Source organism: Pogoniulus pusillus, chromosome 18, assembly GCF_015220805.1.
Source record: "Pogoniulus pusillus isolate bPogPus1 chromosome 18, bPogPus1.pri, whole genome shotgun sequence".
In the NCBI taxonomy this organism is placed as follows: domain Eukaryota; kingdom Metazoa; phylum Chordata; class Aves; order Piciformes; family Lybiidae; genus Pogoniulus; species Pogoniulus pusillus.
In genome coordinates, this window is record NC_087281.1 from 17,388,870 (window position 1) to 17,415,786 (window position 26,917).

The 26,917-nt window shown below is 41.3% G+C and overlaps 2 protein-coding genes across 6 annotated transcripts in view; one reads left to right on the top strand and one right to left on the bottom strand.

Annotated features, from left to right (window-relative positions):
• The window catches only part of HEATR1 (HEAT repeat containing 1), a 41,271-nt gene extending 33,676 nt beyond the window's left edge, over positions 1–7,595 (bottom strand). Inside the window, exons 1-8 of the mRNA XM_064158589.1 lie at positions 7,550–7,595; positions 7,159–7,337; positions 4,960–5,176; positions 4,059–4,200; positions 3,501–3,602; positions 2,951–3,091; positions 2,169–2,380; positions 834–967 (exon numbers count right to left, since the gene is read on the bottom strand). Coding sequence (XP_064014659.1) covers positions 834–967; positions 2,169–2,380; positions 2,951–3,091; positions 3,501–3,602; positions 4,059–4,200; positions 4,960–5,176; positions 7,159–7,300 — 1,090 coding nt within the window. The 5' untranslated portion in view covers positions 7,301–7,337; positions 7,550–7,595. The remainder of the gene's footprint in view (positions 1–833; positions 968–2,168; positions 2,381–2,950; positions 3,092–3,500; positions 3,603–4,058; positions 4,201–4,959; positions 5,177–7,158; positions 7,338–7,549) is intronic.
• Positions 7,596–9,133: 1,538 nt separating this feature from the next.
• ACTN2 (actinin alpha 2) overlaps positions 9,134–26,917 on the top strand; it is a 76,639-nt gene continuing 58,855 nt past the window's right edge. For 2 of the 5 annotated variants that reach the window (XM_064158591.1, XM_064158592.1), the window contains exons 1-2: positions 9,134–9,204; positions 9,737–9,866. Coding sequence is in view for 1 of the 5 variants with exons in the window: in XM_064158597.1 (XP_064014667.1) it covers positions 20,162–20,296 (135 nt within the window). In the remaining 4 variants the exon portion in view is untranslated. Of the gene's footprint in view, positions 9,205–9,736; positions 9,867–19,896; positions 20,297–26,917 lie in introns of all 5 variants that reach the window. The other 3 variants (XM_064158593.1, XM_064158594.1, XM_064158597.1) reach the window with 2 other exon arrangements.

The window sequence follows — 26,917 nt, forward strand, 5'->3', positions numbered from 1 at the left end:
ACTAAACCATAACCTGAAGTGTCACATCTACATGCTCCTTGAACACCTTCAGGGATGGTGACTCCACCAACCTGGGCAGCCTATTTAAACACCTCACCACTCTCTGTCAAGAAGTTTTTTCTAATATCCAATCTAAACCTCTCCTGGCACAACTTAAAACCATTTCCTCTCATCCTATCACTAGTTACTTGGGAGAAGAGACCAATACCAGCCTCATTACAACCTCCTTTCTGGTAGTTCTATAGAGCAGTAAGATCTCTCTGTAGCCTTCTCCTCTCCAGACTAAACAACCCCAGCTCCCTCAGCCTGTCCTCAAATGACATGTCCTCCACACCCCTCACCAGCCTCATTGCCCTTCTCCAGACACAGTCCAGGACCTCAGTGTCTTTCCCATACTGTGACACCCAGTGCTGAACACTGTACTCAAGCTGTGGCCTCAACAGGGCCAAGTACAGGGGCACAATCACTTCTCTACTCTTGCAGGACACAGTTTTTGATACAGCCCAGGATGCTGTTGGCTGCCTTGGCCACCTGGGCACACTGCTGGCTCACATGCAGCTAGCCATCTACCAGCACCCCCAGATCCTTTTACAACAGTCTGCTTTCCAGTAGTACAAATCAACATCTAAATAAAACCAGTATAGATAGAGCAATACCTAAAATAGCTTCCTGAAACAGGAAAAAGCAGCACACATAAAAGCTCCGTGACATCTTCACATGCATTAGTGCATTTTTAATGGCAGAAGCAACTAAAATTACACAGTTGAGACAGTGACTGGTTCCATCTGTCCTGAAGACTCAACAAAATTGCAAAAACTGCTAAGCTGACTTACCCATATCACTTCTCATGACAGTGGATACAAGGTGAGGCAACAGATAACGCAGAAGAGGAGAAATATCATAATCTTCTGAAAGGCCTTGCAAAACTGTTACCAGTTCTGGGGTTTTGCACAGGTAATTAAATGGCCTGCATAATGTAACAGAGAAATAAAAAAACCTATTAAAATATGTGAGGTCATCTGGGTTACCAACACCTTCAAACCGTGCAGACTTTCTGAAGATTAAATTCTCAGCATCAGGCAGTGGCCTCATCGTAAACAAATAAGATGATTCAAAGGGTTCCACTACCTCAATACCAGAGTTTATTGGTGCATTTAATATCCAAGAAGAAAACAGGGTACTGCCAGACCACACTGAGCACAGCTGCTGCAATGGCACAGTGAAGATGCATACATTTTTGTGAATTGGTAGTAGAAGAAAAATAACATCCAAGGATTGCATGAAGAGACATCCTCCTATTGCGAGGAGCATATCTTTTACACAAAAGGAAGGGAGGAGAAAGAATAACTAAATAAGAGGAGATCCTCAAAGAGAATAGAAGCAACTATGCTTGCTGCTAGTAAAATATTTCTTTCATCTTACCTCTTTTTATGCCTGCTTGGCCAGATACTGCATAATGCATCAATCATGCTTCTCCTGAGGCTGCCACACCTTAGCTTTTAACTCGTACTTGGAAGGTAATCACTGTACTTATCTCAGCAGATTTACTCCTTTGGAATACCCATGCTAACATCTCTGCCAGTGAATAAATGACCTGTACCACACAGGACTTCCATAATGCCATTAAACTGCACCTTAACAGCACTAGATAATTCTGTCAGGGCAAGGCAGATAGGTCGATGTACTGCCAGAACACCTGACTCATGGGACCAAAGAAGTGGTGGAACAGAAGTACTTACACTTAAAGAGTCAAACTATACAAACTCAAAGCTCCTCCACTGAAGGAACAGAACTTCTCTTTTTTTCAAGTTATTTAAACCTCAAATTTGCACTACCAGTACTATGTTGGCATCTCTTGCAGTATTCCTGCTTTCAAGAAAAACTCTTACTGGCAGGGTTCAGTTTTACAGATCGACCACAGTCTTTTACTGAGGGAAGTGGCAGAAGAGGAACCAAAAAACAACAGACTTGCTCCAGACTTCTTAGCTGTAGGGAGCACACAGATTTTTAAAGTAAGCCAAAGAAACTGCTGAGTCTTTTGAAATATAAACTATAAAAATTTCTGATAGGAAAGTATCCTTTTAATGAGGAGGAAAAAAAACAATCAAATTATTGAAGTGCAGTCTGAGCTTCTAAAAAGTGGGGAAGCCCAATTCATGGTGACTCACTTTTTCCCAAGTTTGTCTCCTTTCTGAGTTTGTAGAAGTAGGTTCAAGCATGACACCCCATCCCTGAGTAATGCAGGCACTTTAGACAATGTCTTGCTTATCTGCACCATCAAGGAATGCACTAAGGTAGTCTCCACTGTCACTTTCACTGTCAGCTGGCAGATTATCATGTATGTTGCAGCTCTGTAATCCTGTATAGACGATTTTAACCCCTAGGAAAAGAGATAAAGCTGGATTTTTAATACACACACACTAAAAATGCCTATACACATTCAAAAGAGTACATTAACATAAAAATAATTGTGATTCTCCTATCACGGACTCAAGCTACCTCCTCCTCCATGTGTTAAAATTTAAATGGTCTATAAATTCAACTTTCAGGAGGAAAAGGCTGTCACATAGGGCACATACATATGGAAGATACATTCATTAACTGCTGCTCTGTTCGTTAACTGAGCAATAATCCTGGAGAAAAGGATACTAAACCTTGCACACCCTGACTCCACTTCCTCATTGTTTAGTATGGTAAGTCTCTAAGGCAGAGGTTCATCTACTTCTCACAGCTCCATTCCTTATGCAGAGTAGGAAACAGAGCTCTGAAAGTGCTCATCTAATGTGTGAAAAAACATTAGGACCTTCGCTTGCCTAATTTTTCAAAGCAGACTAAGAACAGTGCAATACCACTTCACACACAACATCCCTCTTAAATGTTCTCTGCAGACATAGGTACACAGAGCAGAGCACAATCCATCATACGGGAAGGAAAATAAAGCTTCACATACCTTTTGAATGTAAGGGAGCAGCATAGAGACCATAGCATCTGTTATATTCTTTGCAGCTCCAAGTGCTGATACAATGGTGGAGGCATAAAACACAAGAAGAACTCTCAGTTGAGCTGAGTTGCCAGGACACTCTGAAAAAACCTGCACCACAGAAAAATCAACCGTTCAGACACCAGAAAATACAGGCTGGCCAGGGAGGTGGTGGAGTCACCATCACTGGAGTGGATGTGGCACTTGGGGCTATGGCCTAGTGATTAAGGATGCTGGGATGAAGGTTGGACTGGATGATCCTGGTGGTCCTATCCAACCACAGCAATTCATAGTGATTAGATGTTGTGCTGAGGGATTTGGTTTAATCAAGGACTTGTCAGTGTGAAACTAATGATTGGACTCGATGATCTTGAAGGTCTTTTCCAACTTAAGAAATGTGGTGATTCCATTAAAAATATGAGTAAATGGATAATACCATACATATACAAAGATGAGGAAAAACAAAGTCTGTGATTCTATGAAACGACAACAAAAGAACAGTCTAGGACAAATGACCAACCTTCACAGACTTTGCCACAAGCCTGCAGATGAAATCCATGAAATTCAGGTCCTTGTAGCAGTGTGTAATGACAGTGCCCCTTGCCAGTGGGACTCCAGGTTTCTTTACATGGTGAAAAAAAAAAAGTAAAATTAGAACACTCAAGGATAAAACAAAGCACCCAAAGTAAAATTCAAAATATCATCTCTAAATTAATCCTACTGATCAGTTAACACCACTTAAACTAAGTAATGGAAACCCTCGCCCCTGTCTGGAATTTTATCTGTCTACATGAAGACAGGTGATGAAGAGCACTGCACATAACCTATATTCAAATAACCACACATTTTAGTAGCTGACATCTTCCTAGCAGCAGCAAATATTTGCATCTTAAAAGCATACTTTAACTTTTGCCAAAACAAAGAGTAATTCTAACCAAAGCTTTTTAAAATGATCTTACATTTCCACAGCCAGCCACATGAACAGGTGGACTGTATTTATAAGTCTAGTAACAGAGTCAAAATATCATTAATAAAGTTCCTCATGTTTCTCCCAACTTGCATTTGTTAAATACTTTACCCTTATTGGATCCATCCAATGCCATTTATGAGTTGGGCTTTTTATATTCAGAAGCTGAATAACTCTCACAAATAGTTTAGTCTCATGATACGGCAGAACACAGCCAATCAAACTATCCTGATTGTAGAGATGAATATGAAATCTAAGGAAAAAAACAAATAGGCAGTTAAAAATGGTTGGTATCAATAGAATTGCTTACTCTTTAGTGACCGTGACATATCATGCTGCCTGCATTTGGAGAGGTTGTTTTATATAAATAAATAAATAAACCCTCACAGAATGTTTTTTTAATTCACATCCTCCTGTATAGCCCTGAAATAAGAATACTTAGCTCATGTCACAACACAGATATGATATTAATGCTGCACAGCTGTGCTTGGGGAGATATAGGCTGGATGTTAGGAGGAAGTTCTTCCCAGAGAGAGCGATTTGCCATTGGAATGGGCTGCCCAGGGAGGTGGTGGAGGCACCGTCCCTGGAGGTGTTCAAGGAAAGCCTGGATGAGGCACTTAGAGCCATGGTCTAGTTGATTGGACAGGGCTGGGTGATAGGTTGGACTGGATGATCTTGGAGGTCTCTTCCAATCTGATTGATTCTATGATTCTATGGCTACAGCTGGGCAAATTCAGTGATAGGCAGGCAAGAAAATAATTGCTTTTATGCAGAATATCATGACAGACCAAGATTTTCACTGAAATTTATTAAAAGCCAAAAATCTAACTGGCAAAAGAAGAACATCTGGCCCTATAAAGACTAAGCCCAAACAGTTACTTCTAACATTTCAACCTGTACTTTCAGAAAATTAAAATAAAATTATTCAAAATGTTTCTTATCAAGGAAAAAACAATCTGGCACTTCCAGTAGCCTTGTCTATTGACATGTCAGATAACTGTTGGATTACCTGTGAATTAGCCATTCAAGGCACTTCTGGGCAGGCTTAAGCATAAAGTAGGGGGACAGATGAATCAGGAACAATGAAATATTCTTATTCAGCTGCTGATTTACTGCTTTAGACTGAACACTGCGTTCCAGGCCTTTGGATGTCGAACTAAACAAACTGGACTGGAACACTTCAAATGAAGGATCAATCCCCATCAGCTCTTCTAAACCAGTGCATCCTGTGGAAACAAAAATGCTTTAAATGCACCAGTTTTATTCTCCAGTACTGCTCACAAACCTCCTCACTAGCATATCCAACTTCTTTGATATACTGGTGTATGTCATCCTCATTAAGGAAACCAAATCAAACAGTTAACAGGTCTAAGATCAAAACTTTTGCTACACTTAAAATATTTAATTGACAAAGAAAAAAAGAGTCATTGACAAGTGTCAGCAGTGTGCTCTTGCAGCAACGAAGGCCAGCAGCATCCTGGGCTGTATTAGCTTGAATGCAGCCATCAGGATAAGAGAGGTGAACTGCTCCCTCCATTTGTGAGAGTTTGCCGGGAGTACTGTGGGCAATTTTCAGCTCATCACTGGAAGTAAAACAATGCTGTATCAGTCTAAGTGAGGCAGAGGAACACCTGATGCTCAGGGGACCAGAAAATAACAGAGTGAAAAGGAGGAACTATTTTTTTTTCAGCCTGAAGAAGAGAGCCAAAAGGAAATCTTCATACTGTCTGTAACTACTTGATAGGCCACAGTATAGGTTATCAAGGAGATGGAGCCCCAGTCCTCTCAGAGATACACAATGGAGTGATGAGAGGCAACACATGCAAGCCAGAACACAAGAAATTCCAAGTCTATGTAAGGACTGATTTTTTTTTAAACATTGGGGCCATTGTACACTGGATGAGAGTCCCAATACTGGATCAGAGACCACAAAACCTTCACCCTCAAAATCAGCTAAACACAAGACTAAGCAATCTTTACTAACTAGACATGTGCTCAGGTGTACCAAATGACCTTTAGAGTACCCTTCCAAACACAATTATTTTATACAGACAAAGCAAGCAGAGGTGCCTCCTTGAATAAATTAAAATACTTCATGTACATCCCTGGAGAACCAGTGCAATCATTCCTTTACTTTAAACCATATTAATGGCTGATCACAAAGCAGACAATTTCAGCTGAAACAAAAAAATTAGGCAAATAGCTGAATGATACAAGAAATAAATGATTATATGCAGCAGTTCTATAGCAAATATTTAAGAAACTAAAAAGTACTCAGTGTTGCATCCAAGACTCATGTATCTACAAAGTAGGTATATGTTACCTAAATGTTATCTAATGGAATGTTGCCTAAAATTAGTAAACACTATCGATCTTTCTGGTCATAGCAAACAGCTTTCTTATCCAAGAATTGTCATATTCACAGGGAAAGTTCCCTACAAAAATGTAAAGAGATAAGCACAAAGGATTTGAAGTGTGCAAGCACTGCAGTGGCTTCTGACATCTTACATTTTTTGTGGCCACAATAATGTTTTACCAAAGAGCAGGACACCAACTCGTTTTAATGAAATCACAGGATTCAGGATAGAAGTGACCTCGGGCAATCTCTAGTTCAAGGCACTCTTCAAAACAGGATGAACCCTGAAATCAGACTAGGTTGCTCAGGGAATTACCCCGCTGAGGTTTTCAAAAGGAAGGAGAACACAACTTCCCTGGCCAACCTGTTCAACTGCTTGACTGTCCTTACACTGAAAGGCTTTTTCTTATGTCCACTTTGAATCTCTGTTGTTTCAACTTATGCCTACTGTCTCCTCTCCTCCAGCCAAGCATTCTTCTGGACAGTTTGGCCCATCTTCTTGAAACTTTCTCATTGGTACCGGCAAGCTGCTATTAAACCACTCAGAATCATCTCCTCTCCAGACTGAACGAGACCAGAAATGTTCTTCCCACCAAACTCCCCTTACAGGGCAAATTCTTCAGCCTTTGCCCACCCTGGGGCTCCCAACTTTTCCCAATCACTTCGCGTGCCTTGGAATGCGCTCCACGAGGAGATGCTCCACGGTTTTTCTATGGGTTGGAGGGACGCTAGTCTTGAGTGACCCCTTTTGGCTTTTCTTAAATGTGGGTTTGACCTTCCCACTTATCTATCTCCAGACGTTTTCTGAACAGGTGATGTTTAAAACCACCGGCATCTCAACAGGCAACTCACCGATTGCAAAGAACGTGTCCCTGTCAATGCTCGCGGCTTCTTTGCAACTGAACAGCAGCGATGCTGCTTCGCTGCGGTCTAGGAGGCTAGGATCGGTTTGGGGAAGCGCCAGCCGCTTCAGCTGCTCTGCAAGGGACGTCATAGCTTCGCCTTTCGAGCACAGGAGCCTCCACAGAAACCTAAGGGAAGAAAACCAAAGCCGGGCGGTGGATGAAGCAGTTGCACAGGGACATCCCATCTCTCCCCCAGCGCCGCCCCGCCGCGCTGCAGGCCATGCTGCCAGCTGCCCCTGGCGGGTGCACAAAGGCGGGGCGAGGGCGGCCCCAGCCAACCTGCGGAGGAAGAGAGGCAGGGGCAGGCGCTGGCCATGTCCCCGGGCCCGGGGGCTCACCTGCTCCGCCGCCGCTCCGCGCCGGGCCACACGTGGGCTGCGCGCAGCGCTGAACCGGAAGCAGCTCCCGCTGCGGAAGGGGAGGCTGCCGGCCCGGCTGGCAGAGGCCGTTCCCGAGGTGGGCTCCTGTAGGCAGGCGCCGCCTAGCGGCGCGGCGGGGGGCTGCAGCTGTGGCCCGGGCTTCGCTCCTAAGGCGAGACGCTCCATGGCCCGCGCTCCGTGGGGAGGCTTCGTGCGGGCGTGCGGCGGAGAGCAGCCGGCCTGCGCTGGGGAAGCTGCGGCCCAGGCCACCGGTCGGGACGGGAAGGCTCTAGCTGGCTAGTGGGCAAATGGAAGAGTCTCAGCGAAGTACCCGTAGTAAGGTGCGCTGCTGGTTTTGCGCTGAGGCCGGCAAAGCAGTGGCCCGGGCTGTGCTGGGGATGCACCGAACAGGGGCAGTGCGTCTCGATAGTAAGGGTGCACACGAGTGGAGGTGCTCCGCTTGGCATTTTTCCCTCTGTGGAGTACGTACTGCCAGGGCAAGCGCAGGAATCCCATAAGCAAAAGGACTCGAAAGCTACTGTTGTGTGGATGAGGTAGATCCTAGCTGCAGAGACACAGAACAACGTGGGTTTCAATGTAGGTTGTCTGATCTAGCTCCAAAGAAGGGCCAGCTTAGAGCAAGCTGCTCATAGTTTTGTCCAGTTATATTTTGAGTGTCCCCAAGGATGAACATTACAGACCTTCACAGGGCCTCCTCTTGTCAGGATTTGGTTGCCCTCAGATTAAAAAGAAATCCTCAGTATTAAACCCCATGACGTAGAATCACAGAATCAACCAGGTTGGAAGAGACCTCCAAGATCATCCAGTCTCACACCAGTTTGCAGTGAAGGCTCTGGGGCTCTGCAACTGAAGTCTGTGCACAAGGACAGAAAGGGAACTGTGGCTTGTGACAGACCAGGAGAGGCCTGGAAAAAAACACAGGATTAAAGCTGATCAAGTTGTCAAAGAACGGGCAGCATTATGACAAACACAACAACTCTAGCATCAGGTCTGTACAATTATTTCCATATATCACTGGACAGCTGTATAACTATGGCAGAAATATGGTGCTGGTCTCTTCTCACAGGTAAACAGTGACAGAACGAGAGGGAATGGTCTCAAAACTGCCAACTGGGTAGGTTTAGACTGGACAATAGGAATTTTTTTTTCACAGAAAGAGTGTTCAGGCATTGGAATGGGCTGCCCAGGGAGGTGGTTGAGTCCCTTGATGTGTTTAAAGGTTGTTTGGATGTGGTGCTTGGGGATGTGGTTTAGGGTGCACCTTGTAGAGTAGGGTTATTGGTTGGACTCGCTGATCCTGAGTTTCTGTGATAATTTGTTTGCACAGGAAAGCTGCCTTATTTTACAATTATTTAGCATACAATTTTAAAGGGTTAACCCTCCTGGGGGAGTGGTCTTGACCCTGACCCCTGGTCCTCCTGACTCCTTCCCAGGCATGGGTCTGAACCTTACTCCAGGTGTAGCGCTTAGCCCACTCCCACTTCCTCTCAAGCTCCCTATAAAAACAGAGGAACTTCCTATTTTGTGTTTTTTTGCCTTGCCTCTCTGCCTGACAACACCACTCTCCTGTTCCTGCTACTCTTTGTTTTACCACGTGGCCATCAGTCCATGAGGTGGGCAAACCCATTGCCATCAATCTGTTTGTGTATATATATATTTTGTGTCTTGTTTTCCCTTCCCTATACCTTTCTGTAACTCTCCTACCTCAAATACCTTTTATTTATGGTAAAAGTTTTATCTTTTAACTTCCAAATTGAAGTGAGACTATTAATTTGGGTGTGTTTTACATTTTCCTCTCTACCTCAATTCCTTTTCTTTAAAAAAAAAGGGGGGAAGAGGGAAGTGCATCCTATAGTGCCATGGTCTAGTTGACTGGATAGGGCTGGGTGATAGGTTGGACTGGATGATCTTGGAGGTCTCTTCCAACCTGGTTGATTCTATGATTCTATGAATTCTGTGATTCCATAGTTGTTATTGGTTCTATTAGCTATATTTGAGTCTCTGGGAAATTTAAACTAGAACCAAGACAACAATAGAAATAAAAAAAAAAGCTAATAAAAATTTAGAGTTGAAGAGAATTGCTTAAATGGTAAATTTTATCCATTTTGAGTATCCACTGATTTGAGCAAGACTCTTTGCTTGCAGTTGCTGCGAGGGATGACATGGACTCCACATGATTCAGTGTGAATCCCACCAGAGACCTCTATTGTTGGTTATGACCCTGTTTATATAGTCTTGAGCATACAGTATAGACCTACACGTTAGCATAATATAGGTGAGTACAGCCCAGTCTTTTACATACATCACACCTTCTTTTTCCCCTTAGCCAGGTGTCCCATTATCTTTCCTCCCCCATGGGAGGGAGGAATGAAGGTCAAATACTTAGACACTGCTTGCTATTATTCTGACTTGCGTTGCATTCACACATGCAGTAATCTAAACCTTTGTATGAAGAGAAAGAGGCTAGATGAAGCTGGATGTCTGACATTGTGCCTGATTATGTTTGCTGCTATGTTGTTAGAGAGCATGTATTAACTATATATCATGTTATTCTAATACAGTATTATCTGGATGTAATGACTGTAATTGCTGAGCTGTTAAGGGTTGCTGACACTGAAGTTAGAATGATGTTAAATTGTTTGGAGGATGTTACTGACTTTACAGGATTGCTGTATTTTTTGGATTGTACTAATGCTGAAATTCTGCTCATCTAGCAAACGAGCTGGCTAGGCAGAGGTAATACAAACCAAAAGGTCAATTTATTGCACTTTTTCACTTTGTGGCTTCTGTGTATCTTTTTTTTCTTTTATGAGGCCTTCATGTGACTTCAGTTTCTAGCACATTAAACCTGCATAAATATGCACGTTTCCATGTTGAAAAATACCAAACTTTAGAATATATGGCCTTTGTAAAGCACAGAGAGCTGTTTATAAGAAATAGAATTAGTCATATTTTAGCAACATGGTTCATTGTTTGAGTAGTTTAGTCAGAAAGATAAACTGCAAGTTGTAGAGTGAGCCTATCTCACTATTTTTCCTCATGGGAGGCACCAAGGCAGGTTTCATACTCTTGTGCTTTCTCTTCCATCCTTGTTTGGTTTCACAGTAAAGCTGAGATTCCTTTTGGAGGTTATTTAGAGAAAGAGGGGCACCTTTTGCAGTGGGAAAACTATTTTTATTGATTTAATTCTAAAAATGTGTTTCCTGGGAAAAATATAACCCCAGAAAGTTTATTAGGAGATATCATTACTTGTAATTCCCCAGTGGCAACGCTGAACATCATAGAGATTTGATCCATACTTGAGGTGGTTTGGGGGTCTACCCCCCTTGCCCCACCCTGTTCCCTGAGATTCACCAGACTAACTCAGCCAGCTGGAAGTTAAGGATAAAGCTACACTTTACAGCCTAATACAAATTTGTAAGCATGTGTACACAATATTTACAGATATTTACAATTAAATAAATGTTGGAAGTAATACAGAAATTCAGAATGCCTCCCGAGCAGCCAGACTGCCCAGGAGGGCTCTCAACCAACACCACTCCTTTCCACCCCACCCCTTATCTCAGAAATAACCAGGCAAAGATCTGTATAGCTGATGTAATTAATTCTGCAGAGAGTTTATAGGAAGATATCTATGGTCTCAAAATGTATGGAGTTATCACAGTTATCAGGAACAACAGTGCTTTATTGTGTACTGTAGGGCTCCCGTATTATATTTTTCTCTGTTTTGAGTGCTTTCTGCTCCGTGTGACTGCAGCAGTCATCCTTCACCTCTGAACATTGTGAAATGAAGAGACAATACTCTTCTGCATTGTACACGTTGATAAGGCCTTGAGGCCATTGTTTTCTTGACTAAGTTTTTGCTAGAATCAAAGAGATTTGGACTCTTTGTGTCATGTAGCACTGCACATAGTAAAATAAGAGAGTGGAAATGGGGTTTTCCTATCTACCCTTCCTCCCCTATGGGCTTAATTGTTGTATGCTTACATGAGTGAAACTTGGGAGTAATTCTGATGAGGTCAGTGAAGTCATGTAAGTGACTTCAGTTGATGTAACTGGATGTAACATCCAGTTGATGTAACCGGAAGCTGGAACAGCCAAGCATAATTTTATGGTGGTCAAAGTTACAGAGAATTGCAGTCCTCGTTGCTGAGATGGAACTGAAGAGAAAATAATTCTTCTTTCATCTGAAGGGCTGAAAGAAGCTTCATTGCTAAGCAGTGTATCAAGCACATCATCTACTTACTGACCACTGTGGCAGGCAGTATTATGTTTCCCCGGCTTCTCTTGGAAAATTGCAGCTTCTCCCAGCCATAAAGTCCCATGTGTAGCTCCATTCCACATCTAATAATTGGAATCACTCTGGATGGGGTGGTGGGAAGCTATTTTGGAGATTTTACTGTATTAAAGGCTTTCAGATAAGGAAATGCAGACTGAGGGCTTCTGAATCAAAATTCTTGTAAAGGAAGCTTTTAAATATACATAAAATATAAGGAGAAGTAAACTGCAGATAAATAAAATAGCATCAGCTAGGAACACACAGAGAAAGCATCAGCTTAAAAAGGCCCAGCAATAGTAATTTTTCCAATTCTATTTGTATCCACTTGAAGTAGGTCTAGCTAGCCCCAAAAGCATCAGGGAGAGTAAGGAAGGTAAATGGAAATGGTGAAAAATAGGAGCTAAGCTACTTGAAGAATTTTTTTGGTCAGCTAGAAAGTTTGCTTTTAACAGCTGCATGATTGCTGCAGTGAAAAGTAAAACATGTATCTTATGATGGCTGTGATTATGATAGTTCTTTTTTATGGTTTGGTATTTATTAGGCTAGGAAATATGATACTGAGTATATATGTTAGATTATTATTATTATTATGAAAAGATACCTGTGCCAGACAATGTATTGTGAGTGTGGGTGTCACAGATCTACCATGTGGTAGGTGTGAGTCATGCTGTTTAATGAATTAGGAGAACATGGTAATCAGCATAGCGATGTGGCCATTAGGGACTTGGATATTATAAGCAGTAAGGAGAGTGTTGTGTACTAGTCATGTCTCATCTTTCATACCAGCTTGTAAATAGTAAGAGAGACAGTAAACTGAAGGATGAAAAGAAGGAAAAAGTGATCAAAACTGAACACACTTAACACAGCATGCTTTTCATATAGCAGTATAGTGCCTTGTTATCTCCTCCCTGTTATCTCCTGCTGGTCATCAGAGCATTTGTATTTGTGTTCAAGTATTCCAAATCTATTGAGTATTTGAATTTTCCCATACTTTTACTTCTCAGCATTAATATTATTCGTGGTCTACAGAAAGAAGACCGAGGAACATGCTCCAAACTATTATTCCATTTCCACACCTTGTGATTAGTTTTAAGATAATGAATACTGATACTACAGAACTATTTTTTTCCTTAAAGTACTTTTGAGAGTACCTTAGACATACTGTCTTTTTGTCTATAGAGTAGACCCGATGTTTTGAACAATTAAGCCAAACAAAATCCTGTATTTGCTTGGTACTCCCATTGTACACTGTTTTAAACATTGTGTTCTACAATTGAAAGTGCAGTCTATTACCCTCCTGGCTTCAACCACTGATACTTTAGAAGTGAAAAATCAGACTCTACAAATTTAGGACCTGGTTGGCTTCATTTTTCCATAGGTAAACTTTGTGCCAGATTTACCTATGAAGGCGATAAAAGAAAGATTTCCAAGCCATAAAGAACAAATTTAAGTGTCTGAATGTTCTAGAAGTACATTTTAACTGAATGGTCTCCCCTAGAGAAGTCTGAGATGTATTTGAACTGCAAAATCAGCTTTCTCCTGAGTACTTGTATCATGCAAAAGAGGGCATGGGAAGATGTGTTTTGACTATCTCAACTAACATGTGAATGCCAGAGTTTCTATAAATACATATGAAGCATTACAACCTACAAGTGTAGGTTCACCTTTGTCCTACTTGCTGAATCCATCTCCAGTAACTATTGTCTATGTGAACTAGAAAAATACCTAGAACAGAATCTACCTGGGCAAAAACCCAACCTCTTGAATTTGGTTGGGTTATGAAATTCTGGAAGACTAGAGTTATTGCACATTTAACTATGACACAACAGATCTATACTACACAGTAGCACAAGTCCACTGTGTTTGTCCTATAGACAAATTGTTTACAAAGTGAAGAAAATGCAAATAACTTTCTGCTTCTCCTTTGCTTATATTGAACTGGGCTTCAAAGGGAGAGAGATGAGCTGATTGAGAAACAAAGGACTTGTCCACATTCAGTGGGGTTGAGAATATACAAGAGCATTCACCATGAGTAGGTTATTAGTGGTAGCTCTCTGGAACAACGTATGTTATAAAAAACTGACACTGCTCCTGAGATGTGGACATGGCTGAAATTAGTGAGAGATCATATCTGGGCAGAGAACAGTTGTCTTCAGAACAGAATCTGGAAAATTCAGGCCTTGCTACCATGTCAGGCATGGCAGGAACATTGCTCATTTTCTCAGTGCTGATTCTAAATACAGATGACAGAGTAAAGCTTTGTTGGGCAGGATATAAGGACAGCAGTTCTGGAAAAGGAGAACTTGCACTATACATGTTGCAAAGAGAACACATTATCCCAGCTTGGCAGTAATTCAGGTAGCGCCTAACGCTGCCTTCTATGGGGATTAATTTGGCACTTTTGATAAGGTTCATATTGATCCTGTGGAATGAATATTAAGTAGCTAGTGTTCATTTTTACAGAGTAGCAATTCATTCAACCAGGTTGCCTTCTTGAGTGTGTAATTTTAATTTCATTGGCGTTAGCGAAATTGCACTGGCGTGTTTGGAAAGAGAAATGAGCACATTGAGACTGACTGCAACTTGTCTAAGGTCAGTCAGTCTGTACAAATGCTGAGCTTAGGACACCACAGACTGTGCCTTTCAGTGCCTGTATCCCATGCCCATAACCTCTACATCATACTTCAGTGATTTAAAACCTGCCACATCTCATCTGTACTCCTTAGATAATTGTTGCCTGGAAACTATGACTTAGCTGATGATGTTTGTTTCTAGATAAACAAAGGAATGTTGTCTATGCATTCCTTATCTCACATCTCTCTTCTCATTTCTCAGTGTGACCAAAGCTATTGCTGAATAATATAGTGCTTTTTTAGACAAATGGGCCCAGATAAGTCAGTTATGGGTCATAGACTGGCTTTTTTTTTTTTTTTTTAGCTGGCTGCATTTATGAAGTAAAAATTGTATAGTAAGGTGCACGTTTCCCCAGCCACACAGTTTCATCCTTGGTTAGTACCTTGGTGTAATAAGGCTAAGCAAACCTAAATCAGGAGTACAGCCAGGATTCAGAGAACACATGATAATGTGAAGGTTTCTTCAGAGGGTTTGTCATAGACCATCATATACCTCTAGTTCTGCCCCTTGCATTCTTATCACTGAACATCCTGGATCTATCTCACCATTTTTTCCAATCTTATGCCAGCACTATTTGTAGTTTGCCCACCTGTTCCTGTGTGTATTATGCTGCAACTGTCTGCATAATGCTCTGCAACTTTAGAGAGCTAACATACCAACTGCAAAGGCTAGCTCAAGGATAAGAGCGTTCAGGTATCATGGTTTCTTCTGCAATATTTAATAGAAATAGATCTGAGGGCTCTTCTCATTCATGAAAGGTATGATCTTAAGTAGTGCTACCTGGCAGTTGTCATCACTGGAGGGTTTTCCCTTGACTACGTTACATCTTTCAACATTCAGTGGGCAATTGGTGCTTGTTGATACGTATTACTGTACTGCCCTGTCACACTGTGACAGAGACCAGATGTGGAATGCTTCCTACTGATGCCTGCCTTGAAATCTCTCTGAGAATCAGGACCATCTACTCTGCAGGGTACAATGCTGCAAGCGTGACCTATGAAGAGCAGGAATATCTCATGCAGAGTATAAGGGCCCCTGAATGCCTGAGCAAGTCTCACACATGATGCTAGGCATTTCTGAGTGTAAGCTATATGCAGACCTGGGAGACAGACATAAAGGAGAAGGGTGTGCAGTAGGTAATGTATGCTGTAATCATAATTGTTCTGTAGGCTCCTCAGGGCTTTTAAACAGCAAAAGCCTCTACTCCAGAGAATCTGTGTCCCAGGTGGATATTAAGGACCTACAGAAACACTGCTAACACTATTTTAGAGACAGAAGGGTGCAATACAAGCAGCATGTTTCTCTTTCTCTCAGTGAGAGTAGTAAGACAACACTTTTGGGGGAAACTTTTAATTGGCATGGTCAAGGTCACATAGGGCATCTTAAGCTGCTGCTATGGATCACCTTATATCTCATCCCCGTGATTTTCCTTCCCCACAAAGAGTTGGCAAAACCCAGTGATCTCAGTGCAGTTGGCATTTTCTCCACGCTTCTGAAGCCCAAGCTATGCTTTGGTAGTGTTTGTCTGTCCTGTAAATGCTTCTTGCTATACTTCATCCATGGCTGAATTTCAGGGACAGAGTAAGGTGTCTCTATATATAGCTGATGAAACACTTTGGGATCTTCTGACTATGTCAGTTGTTACTATGAAGCCAGCAATGGATTATTTTTTTTTTTTTCAGTTCTCTCCACCTTTTTTATTTCCAAGCCTGCAATTTGATATGATATACTTGAAAAGAAAAAGTTAGAGTATATACTTAACTCCTGTATAGTTAAATATCACCATACGAGTGGCATGGTGACTTTTTAGAGTCAAGCTTTGTGTCGCTTGGTGTTAAATATGGGAAGGCAAATATGCTCTGCTCTTACAAAATAGTGTGTTTCTAACATTGGAGGAGGTAAGCTATTTTTATTGTACTGGAGAAGGGAAGAAAAGGAGTAATTTCTCCAAAACTAACAAAAAATCAATACATTTTACAAAACTCCTGCCCCCAGCTTTCCCTTTAGCTTTGTTCCGGTAATTTATGCATAATTTTAAACAAAATCCATTGGTTTGGGCCCAATCTAAAGTATCAGTGTCTTCTTTAAATAATTCAAGTTTTTGTTGGTTTAATTTTAACCAGTGGATATTTGTTACAAGCAAAAGTATATTTTGAAAGGCAGCTATGTCATTCTTTGAAAGTAGTTTTTTTTATTTCCCTCTTAAAATTCTGTTGTTTCCTTGTGTAAACTGTTACTTTGAATTGATTTGCTTTAATCTTTCATTGACTTATTTCTTGAGAAGCTGTCCTACTGTATGTTTTCACAAAGAAACAGTCTGTGCTGATGGAAAGCTGATTGCCCAAAGACTCACCAACCTACTGAGCTCTCATAAGGTTCCTTATCTTCCTTGGCCTTTCTCAGACAGTTTTGGCAAATGTGAACCATTGCATTCCTAGACAGAAGTGTGACAGCTGAAAACTAATGATGGTCATTTTCACATCATTTGTGCAGATTTGAGAAATTAATCTCACCAATTTCAAACAGATCAATAATCTGGGAAAATGTTGCAGTGTTCAGCATTTAAAAAGTTTTATTAAAATGCTGTGGTTTTATTCTTATTCTAAGATAGTGAAATTGAAGAGATTGAAAGTCTGAATCTGAAAGCAAAAATACAGACAAATTCTTGAGAGAATGGGTTTTGGAGAGCAAATAGATGTTAAATACAAACTGGAAATCAATTTCTGTTTCATAAAAATAAACTCCAAACCTAACAAACAACATCTGTAAAGGACCTGGGATAATGACACAGGAGGTAAAGACTCCGCTTCTTTTGGTTAGAAAAGCCTTTTGATTCTCAAGGAGCTTAGTGCAAAGGATGCCAGGAAGCTTTCACTTAGATGGTATTAGATTCAAATATCTTTTTTAAGTTGGAACTGTGGTAAGAAATTCTGAGAGAATTCTCTGCTCCTGTTAGGGAAGTTCTGGCCTTCTTGGTCCTCTCCTGCTTAAATGATAACTTCTTGCCACAAGGTTCTCTTGCTGTAAAGGTATCCTTCTGGGTAAGTCCTTACTAGCATTTATGTTAGCGTGAAATACAACTGCACACCTTTTGCCAAATTAAAATAGTTGACAATTCAGCTCTGCCATCTCCATTTCTGATCTCCTTGTTCCACCTTATTTTTTTCTAATTCATGTGGCAATCATGAGTATCTTTTTTGTCCTATCACATTGTAAGCAATCTGTGTCATTTCAACCTCAAATATATCTGATTGCTTTCAGGCACTTTGTCACATCACTTTAAAATTCTGCATGTAAATTGTTCACTGTGTTGCTTTCTCTGTCTTCTTAAGACTTCTGCCCTTTCTTCCCTGATCAGTTTTCTTATTTCTGTTTTGATGTGATTTTCTTTCTTCTTAGATACATAGTTAGCTGTGTGAGTCTATCAGCTTTTGTGGGGATAGTCCTAACCTACCTCTGATGTGGGAGTAAGCTGGGCACTGCTTTGCTGTTCTCTAGGTGAACTCGAAGAGAGGCAGCTCACTTTCTGCTTCAGATTTGGCATCAGAGTTCCATTTTGATTCTCTTTCCACTACGGACCTCCATTCATATGCTTCTTGTTACCATCCACATAGTTAGTTTATAAAATTAAATTAAAGTAGTAAACAAAATACCAGATACTCCTCCTAATGCTCCATCTATAAATATCTCCCCTGCCTACTCATGCTATCTAATTAAGGGGCAGTAAGCAGTTATTTAGAGAACCTAAAACAGGTCAGATTTAGCTTCCTGCTTCATAGGAACTTTCCTGTTTCTACCTGCATTTCCTCTAGAAACTTACTGTGATGTGTCTAGAGAATAAGAAGAGATGGTTTTAGTGACTTCAAAGACTTAAATAGTATTTTGGTGACTGAGATTTGCCATGTATTGCAAATCACAGGTGATCACTCGGCTATAAAAATGACATCATCATACACATTATGGGTACATACGTGAATATTTTTGTTTGTAATTGTTATTAGTTATTGTTTGTGAGTATCCTAAGAGAATGCTCATCTGCACTTCAACAAAAAGGTCTAGGTAGAGTGTTAGTCAACGTTTGCTTCATTATGTAGATTGAAATGCAGCAACCTTGAAAATGGATTCATTGAGCAGGTGGAAAATATGATTCTGACTTTGCTGCTTAGATTTGCAATCTGATTTTTAGACTGTTTATCTTACAGTCCGGGCATCAGTCTCTGGAAGTTCAGCTTGCTTTGACTGCATGAAACATGTTGCAGTCCTTATCTGAATTCCAACTTGTAGCCTTAGTGTTGCATATATGAAGATGTTATGAGCTGATGGGTATGTAGGGGCTCTGCATGTATGCAGGTTCCTCAAAATTGCTTCAACTCACAGGATAGAAGGTGACTTGTCAGGAAGCAGAGCTTTAGTTAGCTGTGCAAAGTGGAGGACTTAAACTGTCTAGCTGTTGATTGTCCTGGTTATTCATTGACACTGGCTTAGAGGCCTTTATTGAGTATAGTTCTGTTGTATATCTGACTTTGTCTGCAGTAGCTTCCAAAAGCTCAGCTTTGGTGAATTATTTCAAGTAAGGTTCAAATTCTATCCAGCCTGGGCACTGCTCGAGAGGATAACCTTGGCTGATGATAGGTGCAGGAATTAATGACCTGCCATATGAAGAGCATAGCAAGATTGCCAGTGCCTGGAAAAAACATTGTCACTAGGTCAACTGAAATGGTATGAGACTGGACATGTCTGCTAGGATGCTTGATCTCAGTGCCACCTTTGCAGATTTATTCCGTGAAAAGCATGGGGAAATGGTTCCTGTCACACATTTATAAAGGTACTGGTTCTGCAGACCTTTCCATCCATTTCTTGGTGCCTGCTTTTGGAACGTACTGAACGCGTTCCCTGGGTCAAAAAGATACATGTCGCTTTTTAAAGTTGTGCTTGTGTTTTGTGCTTTAATTCCTGACCGGATCTCCACTGGAAGTTGTTTTCCTTCTTGGGTGCCCTATTCCGCATGGGCTCTTGCTATCCTTAGTCTGAAAAAAAGCATATGACTCAATCAAGGGTTTGCACAGGCTTCAGACTAATGAGAAGCGATGTCAGACTGCGGTAGGCAATCCTCGTGGGGCTTTGAGAAGTGGATGTACATGTCAGGAACAAGAGAAAACAAAGTAACATCCGTCCCGCTGGAAGGGCAGCAGTGGCAGCCCTTGGCCGGAGCGCTGCACAGACACAGGGCAGCGGGGCGGGCCGGCGCTGCTGCCCCGCTGTGCGCCGCCCGCAGTGGGGGCGGCCCCGGCCCGGCTGAGCGCTCCTGGCCGCCTGCGGCAGCGCTGCGCCCCACGTGACAGCGCGGCGCGGATAATAAGCGGCAGCTGCCAGCCTCGCCGCTCCTCCGCAGGGACCCGCAGCAGCAGCCGCAGAGGGACAGGGAAGGAGAGAAAAGGGGGAAGGGCACCACAGGTCAGCGCCTACCTGGCAGCTTCAGCCTCTGCTCTCAGCAAGACTCGCCAGTATCCACTCCCTCTCACTTTGGACAAGGGGAAAAACAAAACAAGCCAAAAAGGACACTGCTCACTACAAGCCATCAGCAAGTGAACTAAGCTTAAAGTTACATATATATATAAAGCAGAAGGCACAGCAGCTGAAGCTGATCCCCGGGTATCATGAATAGCATGAACCAGATAGATACAAACATGCAGTACACCTACAACTATGAAGAAGATGAGTACATGACCCAAGAAGAAGAATGGGACAGGGACCTGCTCCTGGACCCAGCATGGGAGAAACAGCAAAGGAAGGTCTGAAAATAAAGTAATATGTGTCCGTATATGTGCTGCTTTGTGGAATTCCACACTGCATCTGGAATTGCCAGGGCTGTGCAGTAAGGGGCTCTGATTTTGTAAAAGCATATACTTTGTATCATATAGCTCACATGTGCAATGTATAGTGGCTATGCTATATTTTGAGGTTAAAGCTTTCACTTCTTTGATCCTTAAGTGAAATAGATGATACTAATTTATGAGAGTCAAGAGTTTCTTCTTATATTGCATTAGGAATACTCTGTCAGTACCTCTAGGTTTATATATGATTGTTTCAGTAACTTTTAACCTCAGTTCCTATATTTTCCTTTTTGAGTCTGAATTTGTGTGCTCCTGACTGCTTTTGAAGAACAGTAAACTGCAATTGTAAACAGACAGATCAATGAGATGGTTCAAAATTCCTGTGCAAAAAATCCCCTGCGATATCTCTGAGAGTAATCGCTTTTGAAATTGTGATCTTGAGAGTCAGCTCTTACTAGAATTTAGTTCTAATGCTTACTGAATGACCTGACATGGGAAATAGTGCCTAGAATTATATCCAGGATAGACTGGACTTTGTTTCATGATTAGGTTCCCACATGCCAATTTACTATCTCGGCGGGGGGGAGGAGGAAAAAGGGTCTATAAGTGCCTTGTAGTAGGCCGTTGTAGAGGAAATGCTTCTTGCCTTTTAGGTCTAATAAGACTATTATGCCAGCAAGTACTGCCCCTGCTCTTTTTCTGAACATAGAGATTATAATCTCATCAGCAGTTTTGTCAGTACTTTATTAGCATTTGTAGTTACTAATTCCAGACCACTGAGTTTTAAGCCCCGTATGGAAAGGAGAGAGAGAAAATATTGTAAAGGATTTGTTGCTTCCCAATGCAAAAGGTGATGTTGAAGTCACAGCTGACAGATCTGGGATTAAAAGGTTATCTGCTGGTTACAAGAATGAAAAAAAGAAAAAAGGAGGTGGGGGGAGGTGGAGGGAGAAATTGCACTCTAGACAATAAGGCTGAATATGCTCTCTTGCTGTAGTGAGCAGCTCACTTCTAAAACTTCAGTAGAAGCTGCAAATTTATATCTGATGATATAAATTTGCAGTCCATCCTATTGTTGCAGTCACAGTTTCTATTAAAGCTATACTATGAAAGATCTGTAAAAGTAGAAGCTGTTGAAATAGTTGTTAGTGCCATGGGTTTGTTTTTCCATTGAAAACAGCAGAGTCAGTATTGTCCTCTAAGTTTTCACTTGTAGTCTTCCTCCTGTGAGTTTTAGCTGGTTTTATTAATTTTCCTACTTTCATAGCTGTTTGGGTCCTGCTGCACAAGTCTAGTGGGAGAAGTGCTAGGCTAGATTGAAATTCAGTTTTCTTGATCTATTAGCTACCCTAACCAATTATTAAATCATACTCATCGACACTGATATGTCTTTGATTTCACACTCTTTAAAACATGAAAGCATAGTTCTCTCTCTGTAGTGAAAGTGGAAATTAGTGCTTAAGTACTTAAGTGATGGTTACATATTGATCAGGATTCAACTGTCCAGCATTTCAAAATAGAGAAATAATGGACAGGTTACTGGATAGCACTCTAATGCAGTTTTTCTGCAGTGCAGATAAGTGATAAAAAATAAGGAGAATTTGGCTTCTGTAGGCTTTGTTACATTTGTGAAAGTCTCTTGACTTTCACAGAAGAGCAGGGAGTAGTTAGTATAAGACCCCACAGCAAACTTTTTGTGTCCATTCCTCCAAACAGACAGTGCTTCATCAGAAAGCTAAATTATAGCAGACTCTGCATCACTTACATGGAATAGAGAGAGTGGCTGTTTCTTGTCACCAGTTCCAAGGGCTACATTTTAATGTTCAAGTGATACCACGTTTAAATAAAGTTCAGGAGCGGGAATCTTCATTCCCTTTCTTGGAAATGATTCTGGATTTGTTGTTACATGAAAAGTACTCTCATGATAAGGGCCTGATAAATTTTAGAAAATTCAAAGGTGTCTGCCTTCCTCTAAATGGTGCTAAGACAGTTGCAGAAAGGGCTCTCTTTATTTCCTTTATTATTAGGAGAAGGTTGCAGATACATGGGTACAGATCTTTGTTCTAACTGATAATATACAACTGAAAAGTGATCTCAGTGGAGTCATGGCAGTTGGCAGCATATATTTTCTATTAGACAGTCCTGGAACAACCCAAAAATAAATGCCATTGTTTCTATTGTGGGCTGCCCTCTCCAGACTTGCCATTTCAGTGATATGCCTGGTATGAAATCTGTCAACAGATGCTGGTAACACATGATGACGTCCATAGGATTACAATGGATGTGACGCCTAATTATAACCATGCTTCATAGAGTATTATGGTCTGCTGTAATCCAGGCTCCTTGGTGGTTGCAGATGTCAGAATAAATATGAAGTATGCTGTAGGAAAGGAAAACTGAGTTGCAGATAGTTCTGTCTCTCTGCATGTGAAAAATGGTTTAAGTAGTTTAGTTAGGGTAACATTTAGCCTGTGTCAAATCAAGAAAATACAACAGACCATTTGCTGTGATAGACACTGTTGGTAAAAAACAGGATCATATGATTGGAAATTTGAGGCAGCAACTTTAAAGACAGACCACCACCAACCAAAAGTTTTACTTTGGATGGACAGGCTGCCTTCAGTAGAAACTAACTGAACAAATGAGTGGGATTGAAAGTTTCTGAAATCTGCTCATTGACCCATTACACTTCCACTGGCCTTATGTGCTTAAATCATAGAATCAACCAGGTTGGAAGAGACCTCCAAGATCATCCGGTCCAACCTAGCACCCAGCCCTATCCAGTCAACTAGACCATGGCACTAAGTGCCTCACCCAGTCTTCTCTTAAACACCTCCAGGGATGGTGACTCCACTACCTTCCTGGGCAGCCCATTCCAATGCCAATCACTCTCTCTGGCAAGAACTTCCTCCTAACACCCAGCCTATGCTTCCCCCAGCACAACTTGAGACTGTGTCCCCTCGTTCTGTTGCTGGTTGTCTGGGAGAAGAGGCCAACCCCCACCTGGCTACTACTTCCCTTCAGGTAGTTGTAGACAGCAGTGAGGTCACCCCTGAGCCTTCTCTTCCCCAGGCTAAACAACCCCAGCTCCCTCAGCCTCTCCTCATGGGTTTTGTGTTCCAGGCCCTTCACCAGCCTTGTTGCCCTTCTCTGGACATGTTCCAGCACCTCAACATCTCTCTTGAATTGAGTGGCCCAGATCTGGACACAGTACTCAAGGTGTGGCCTGACCAGTGCTGAGTACAGGGGAAGAATAACCTCCCTCGTCCTACTGGCCACACTGTTCCTGATTGCAACTGAAGATCTGTGAGACTGGCCCCTTGACCCTTCAGTACTACGTGGAAATAAAAAAAATACTAAATATCAAAAAATCTGGCCTCAGAGAGTGGGATTCTCTCCTCCACTCTGCTTTGTAACCTTAGGTGAGCTCAGCTCTCCTCAGACCTCAGCCTTTCTGGTGGTAAGAAGAGGATAGCAGTGAAATTTGTAACAATTGGTAAAAGCACTTGGTTTTATGGCATGTCAATATAGTGATTAGTTGTCTTCCAGACCCTACCCTGTTGGACTGAAGTGGAAGCAAGAATCATACTAACACAGAGTGAAAGACATAAACCCTGATTTTTTTTCTTCCCTCCATAACACATCAATTTCTTATGTTAATTCGACAAACTCCACAAATTTCTTAGTTTTTACTAGCCTGTATCTCAATGTAACTAAAAGGAACATAGAAAACTGCAGTGTTTCTTGGCTTAGGAAACCAGTGGTATGCAAACCGCCAACACTACTTACAGAGCTTTGTGTTCAGTGGTCCTATTTCTTAATTCTAACTTCTGCTCTAAATACTGTATTACAGGTGTTTTAACACCTTGACATGAAATGTGGCTTGTTAGCTTTTCAGGGAATTCTTCAGGGTAAAGTTCTAAAGGTTGTCAAACAGATGTTATCTCTCCTTCAGGACAGTTGTAGAGCACTGAACTGGTTCTGCTTCATTGTGTTGGAAGTGTCTTGGACAGTATTTTACTAACACATGCAAGAAAAGAACTGGAAACATGCTCATTACCTTACTTGATACCATTATAGATTAATGATCTCGTTCTAGGTTGGTGTATAGTCCTAATAACACCATTTTGTTAATGCAGAAAGGTTTTAATGTAGATGTTAATACAATTTCTGCTCATTTTGATTGTATTTGATTTTTTTACACTGGTAAAGAATATTGAAAGACACTTAGGATTTTTATTTACCTCAATGCTGCACTCTTTGTGAATGCAAATGTTTTGGATGACTCTGAACACCATATTGTATGAGTAAGGACTTTGGAAAAGGTTCTTTAGGAAACAAGCTGTATTTTTCCAGTCTTCATCAAGAGATATCAGGCCATATTTTCAGTGTGATCTATCAGGATTTATCTGCATGGCCTCCTGCTGTCTTTGCAAATAAATAAATTAAAAGGCAGCATTCAAAAGCTACACATATGGCAAAATATTTGAAAGAAGATATCAGGACTCTGAATTATTGACAATATCCTCTTTACCTGGTGTTGCTGCAACTTTATTAAAGTTTAGCAGGTTTGAGAGGTTTGTTGGAGTCTGAAAGAGAAACTGACCTTGTCTTCAGTCTGACTTCAGAGTCTATAAATAGAGTTACAGTCAGTGTCCCAGATTCACTCTGAGGTTTGGATGATCTTCTGTAGAGGGAGTCTAAACTGGTTTCTTATAGAAATATCTTCCTGGAAGAAGCCTACTGGTGAATGAGAAGTAGTGGAAGGAAACAGCTTCATTCTTTAACCAGGAAGAGAGAAACAACCAGGAGCTAATTCATGAATGGAAAATAAATTTATGGCAGAAAAGTGTTGACAGGAGAGACTGAATGCCACCAGCAAAATTCAGTGCTGTAGAACCACTCCTCATAGATTTACAGGCTTTGGTTTTAAATCATTGTAATGGAAGAATATAGCAATATCTGCAGTTCATAGAGGGTATTCCAGCATAATTCTTGCTCTATTACTGATATTATTTGGAAGTAATAAAAAAAATGGTGTGTTTTTTAGCAGGGCTAATGTTTGGGGTTTCTTTTTGGTTTGTGATGTTCTTTGGTTGGTTTGTTTTGGTGGGGTTTTTTAGGGGAGGGGGGGGAGGGGGTTGGTATTTTGCTTGTTCAGTTGGTTTGTTTCTTTGTTGGATTTTCAGGGGTTTTTTAGACCTTTTCTTGGTCAGTCTTGGGGTTAAGCTGCCATAGTACACAGAGAAACCAGCCATCTCTCGAGGATTTTTAATGATGTGACATATTTTACCCACGTAGAATTCCACTGGGATTGCTGAGAAGGCACTGAGATTCCCCTCTGCAAGTGAGCAACATGAACAGTATCTGGACGAGAACCAGTACTGAATGTAGGAGGTGTGAGGAAGGCAAAAGGTGCACTCCTTTCTAAGAGTCTATCAGCCTTCTCATTACTTACTCCCAGTACTTAAACTGGTTAACAATTGGATTTTTCTTATAAAGGTGGAGGTCCTTGGTTCAGTGGCTTTAGGATTAATTTCAGGAAGGAATAAAAATCCTCCAGAGATAAAAGCAGAATGAGAGTGGAAAAATCATGTGCACTATTGAGTCTTACACTGCAGTTCTCTCCTTCCCTTTTATGTGCAGAATTAGGATGACATAGGTCTCTTGGGAGCTTTTTTTTGTCCTTGTTGTTGTTAAAAATGCAGAATTTTCTATTATTACTAATAATTAGAAAAGGAAAAAACCTGTCCTTTTTAGACTCCCTTTTCCCCCCCCTTCCTTTGCACCATTCATTCAGTATTGTGGCTGTAGCAGAGAGCTCTGTAGAAGAGGACTGTCTTGCCAAATGATATATGCCCACTATAGATGCAGTGTGTGCATTTTGGTAACGCGAGCTTTCAGCATGCAGCCAAATGTTTCTCCTCCAGGTGCAACATGTATTTCCAAACAGTGCATGCCAAATCCTCTAGTTTTGAGAAGACACACTCAAAACAATTCTCATTTCCTTTTAAATCCAGGTATCTTCTGTAAGTGACCTTCTCAGTGGTAGATGGCTCCATATAGGGTCTGATACAGAATGTGGTAGTCAGTGGATAGACTTCATTTTTTCCTGACACAGCATGTCTTAATATTTCAACATGTACTACAGCTGTCTTAAATATTAGACACTGATGCAACAGAAAGACATGGAGTTGCAGTTTCTGTCATCCTGTAAAGAGTTTGCATGAGGATAGAGGCACTCTGTATAGAAATATGGGATGTGTTTATGGCTTGTTCTGTATGGTTGGCCTCCTAGAGATTAGTGGTTTTTAAAATAGCAACATGTTAAATTCCTCTTGCTGATGTTACTTGCATGGAATGGTGCTTGAGAGGAGCACGCTGAAAGGATAGTGAAACACTCATATTTTGTCAGTGTGCTTCATATTCTGTCTCAGAAGCTCTTGATAAGATGTGCAGCTAAAGACGACCCTGAATTCTATGGTGGTGGTGTATGGAGAAGTCAAAGCTGCTTTGAAATTCACTTAACTAAAAATCTTTATTTTTCAAGTACTAAGTGTGAGAAGGCAATGTATTACT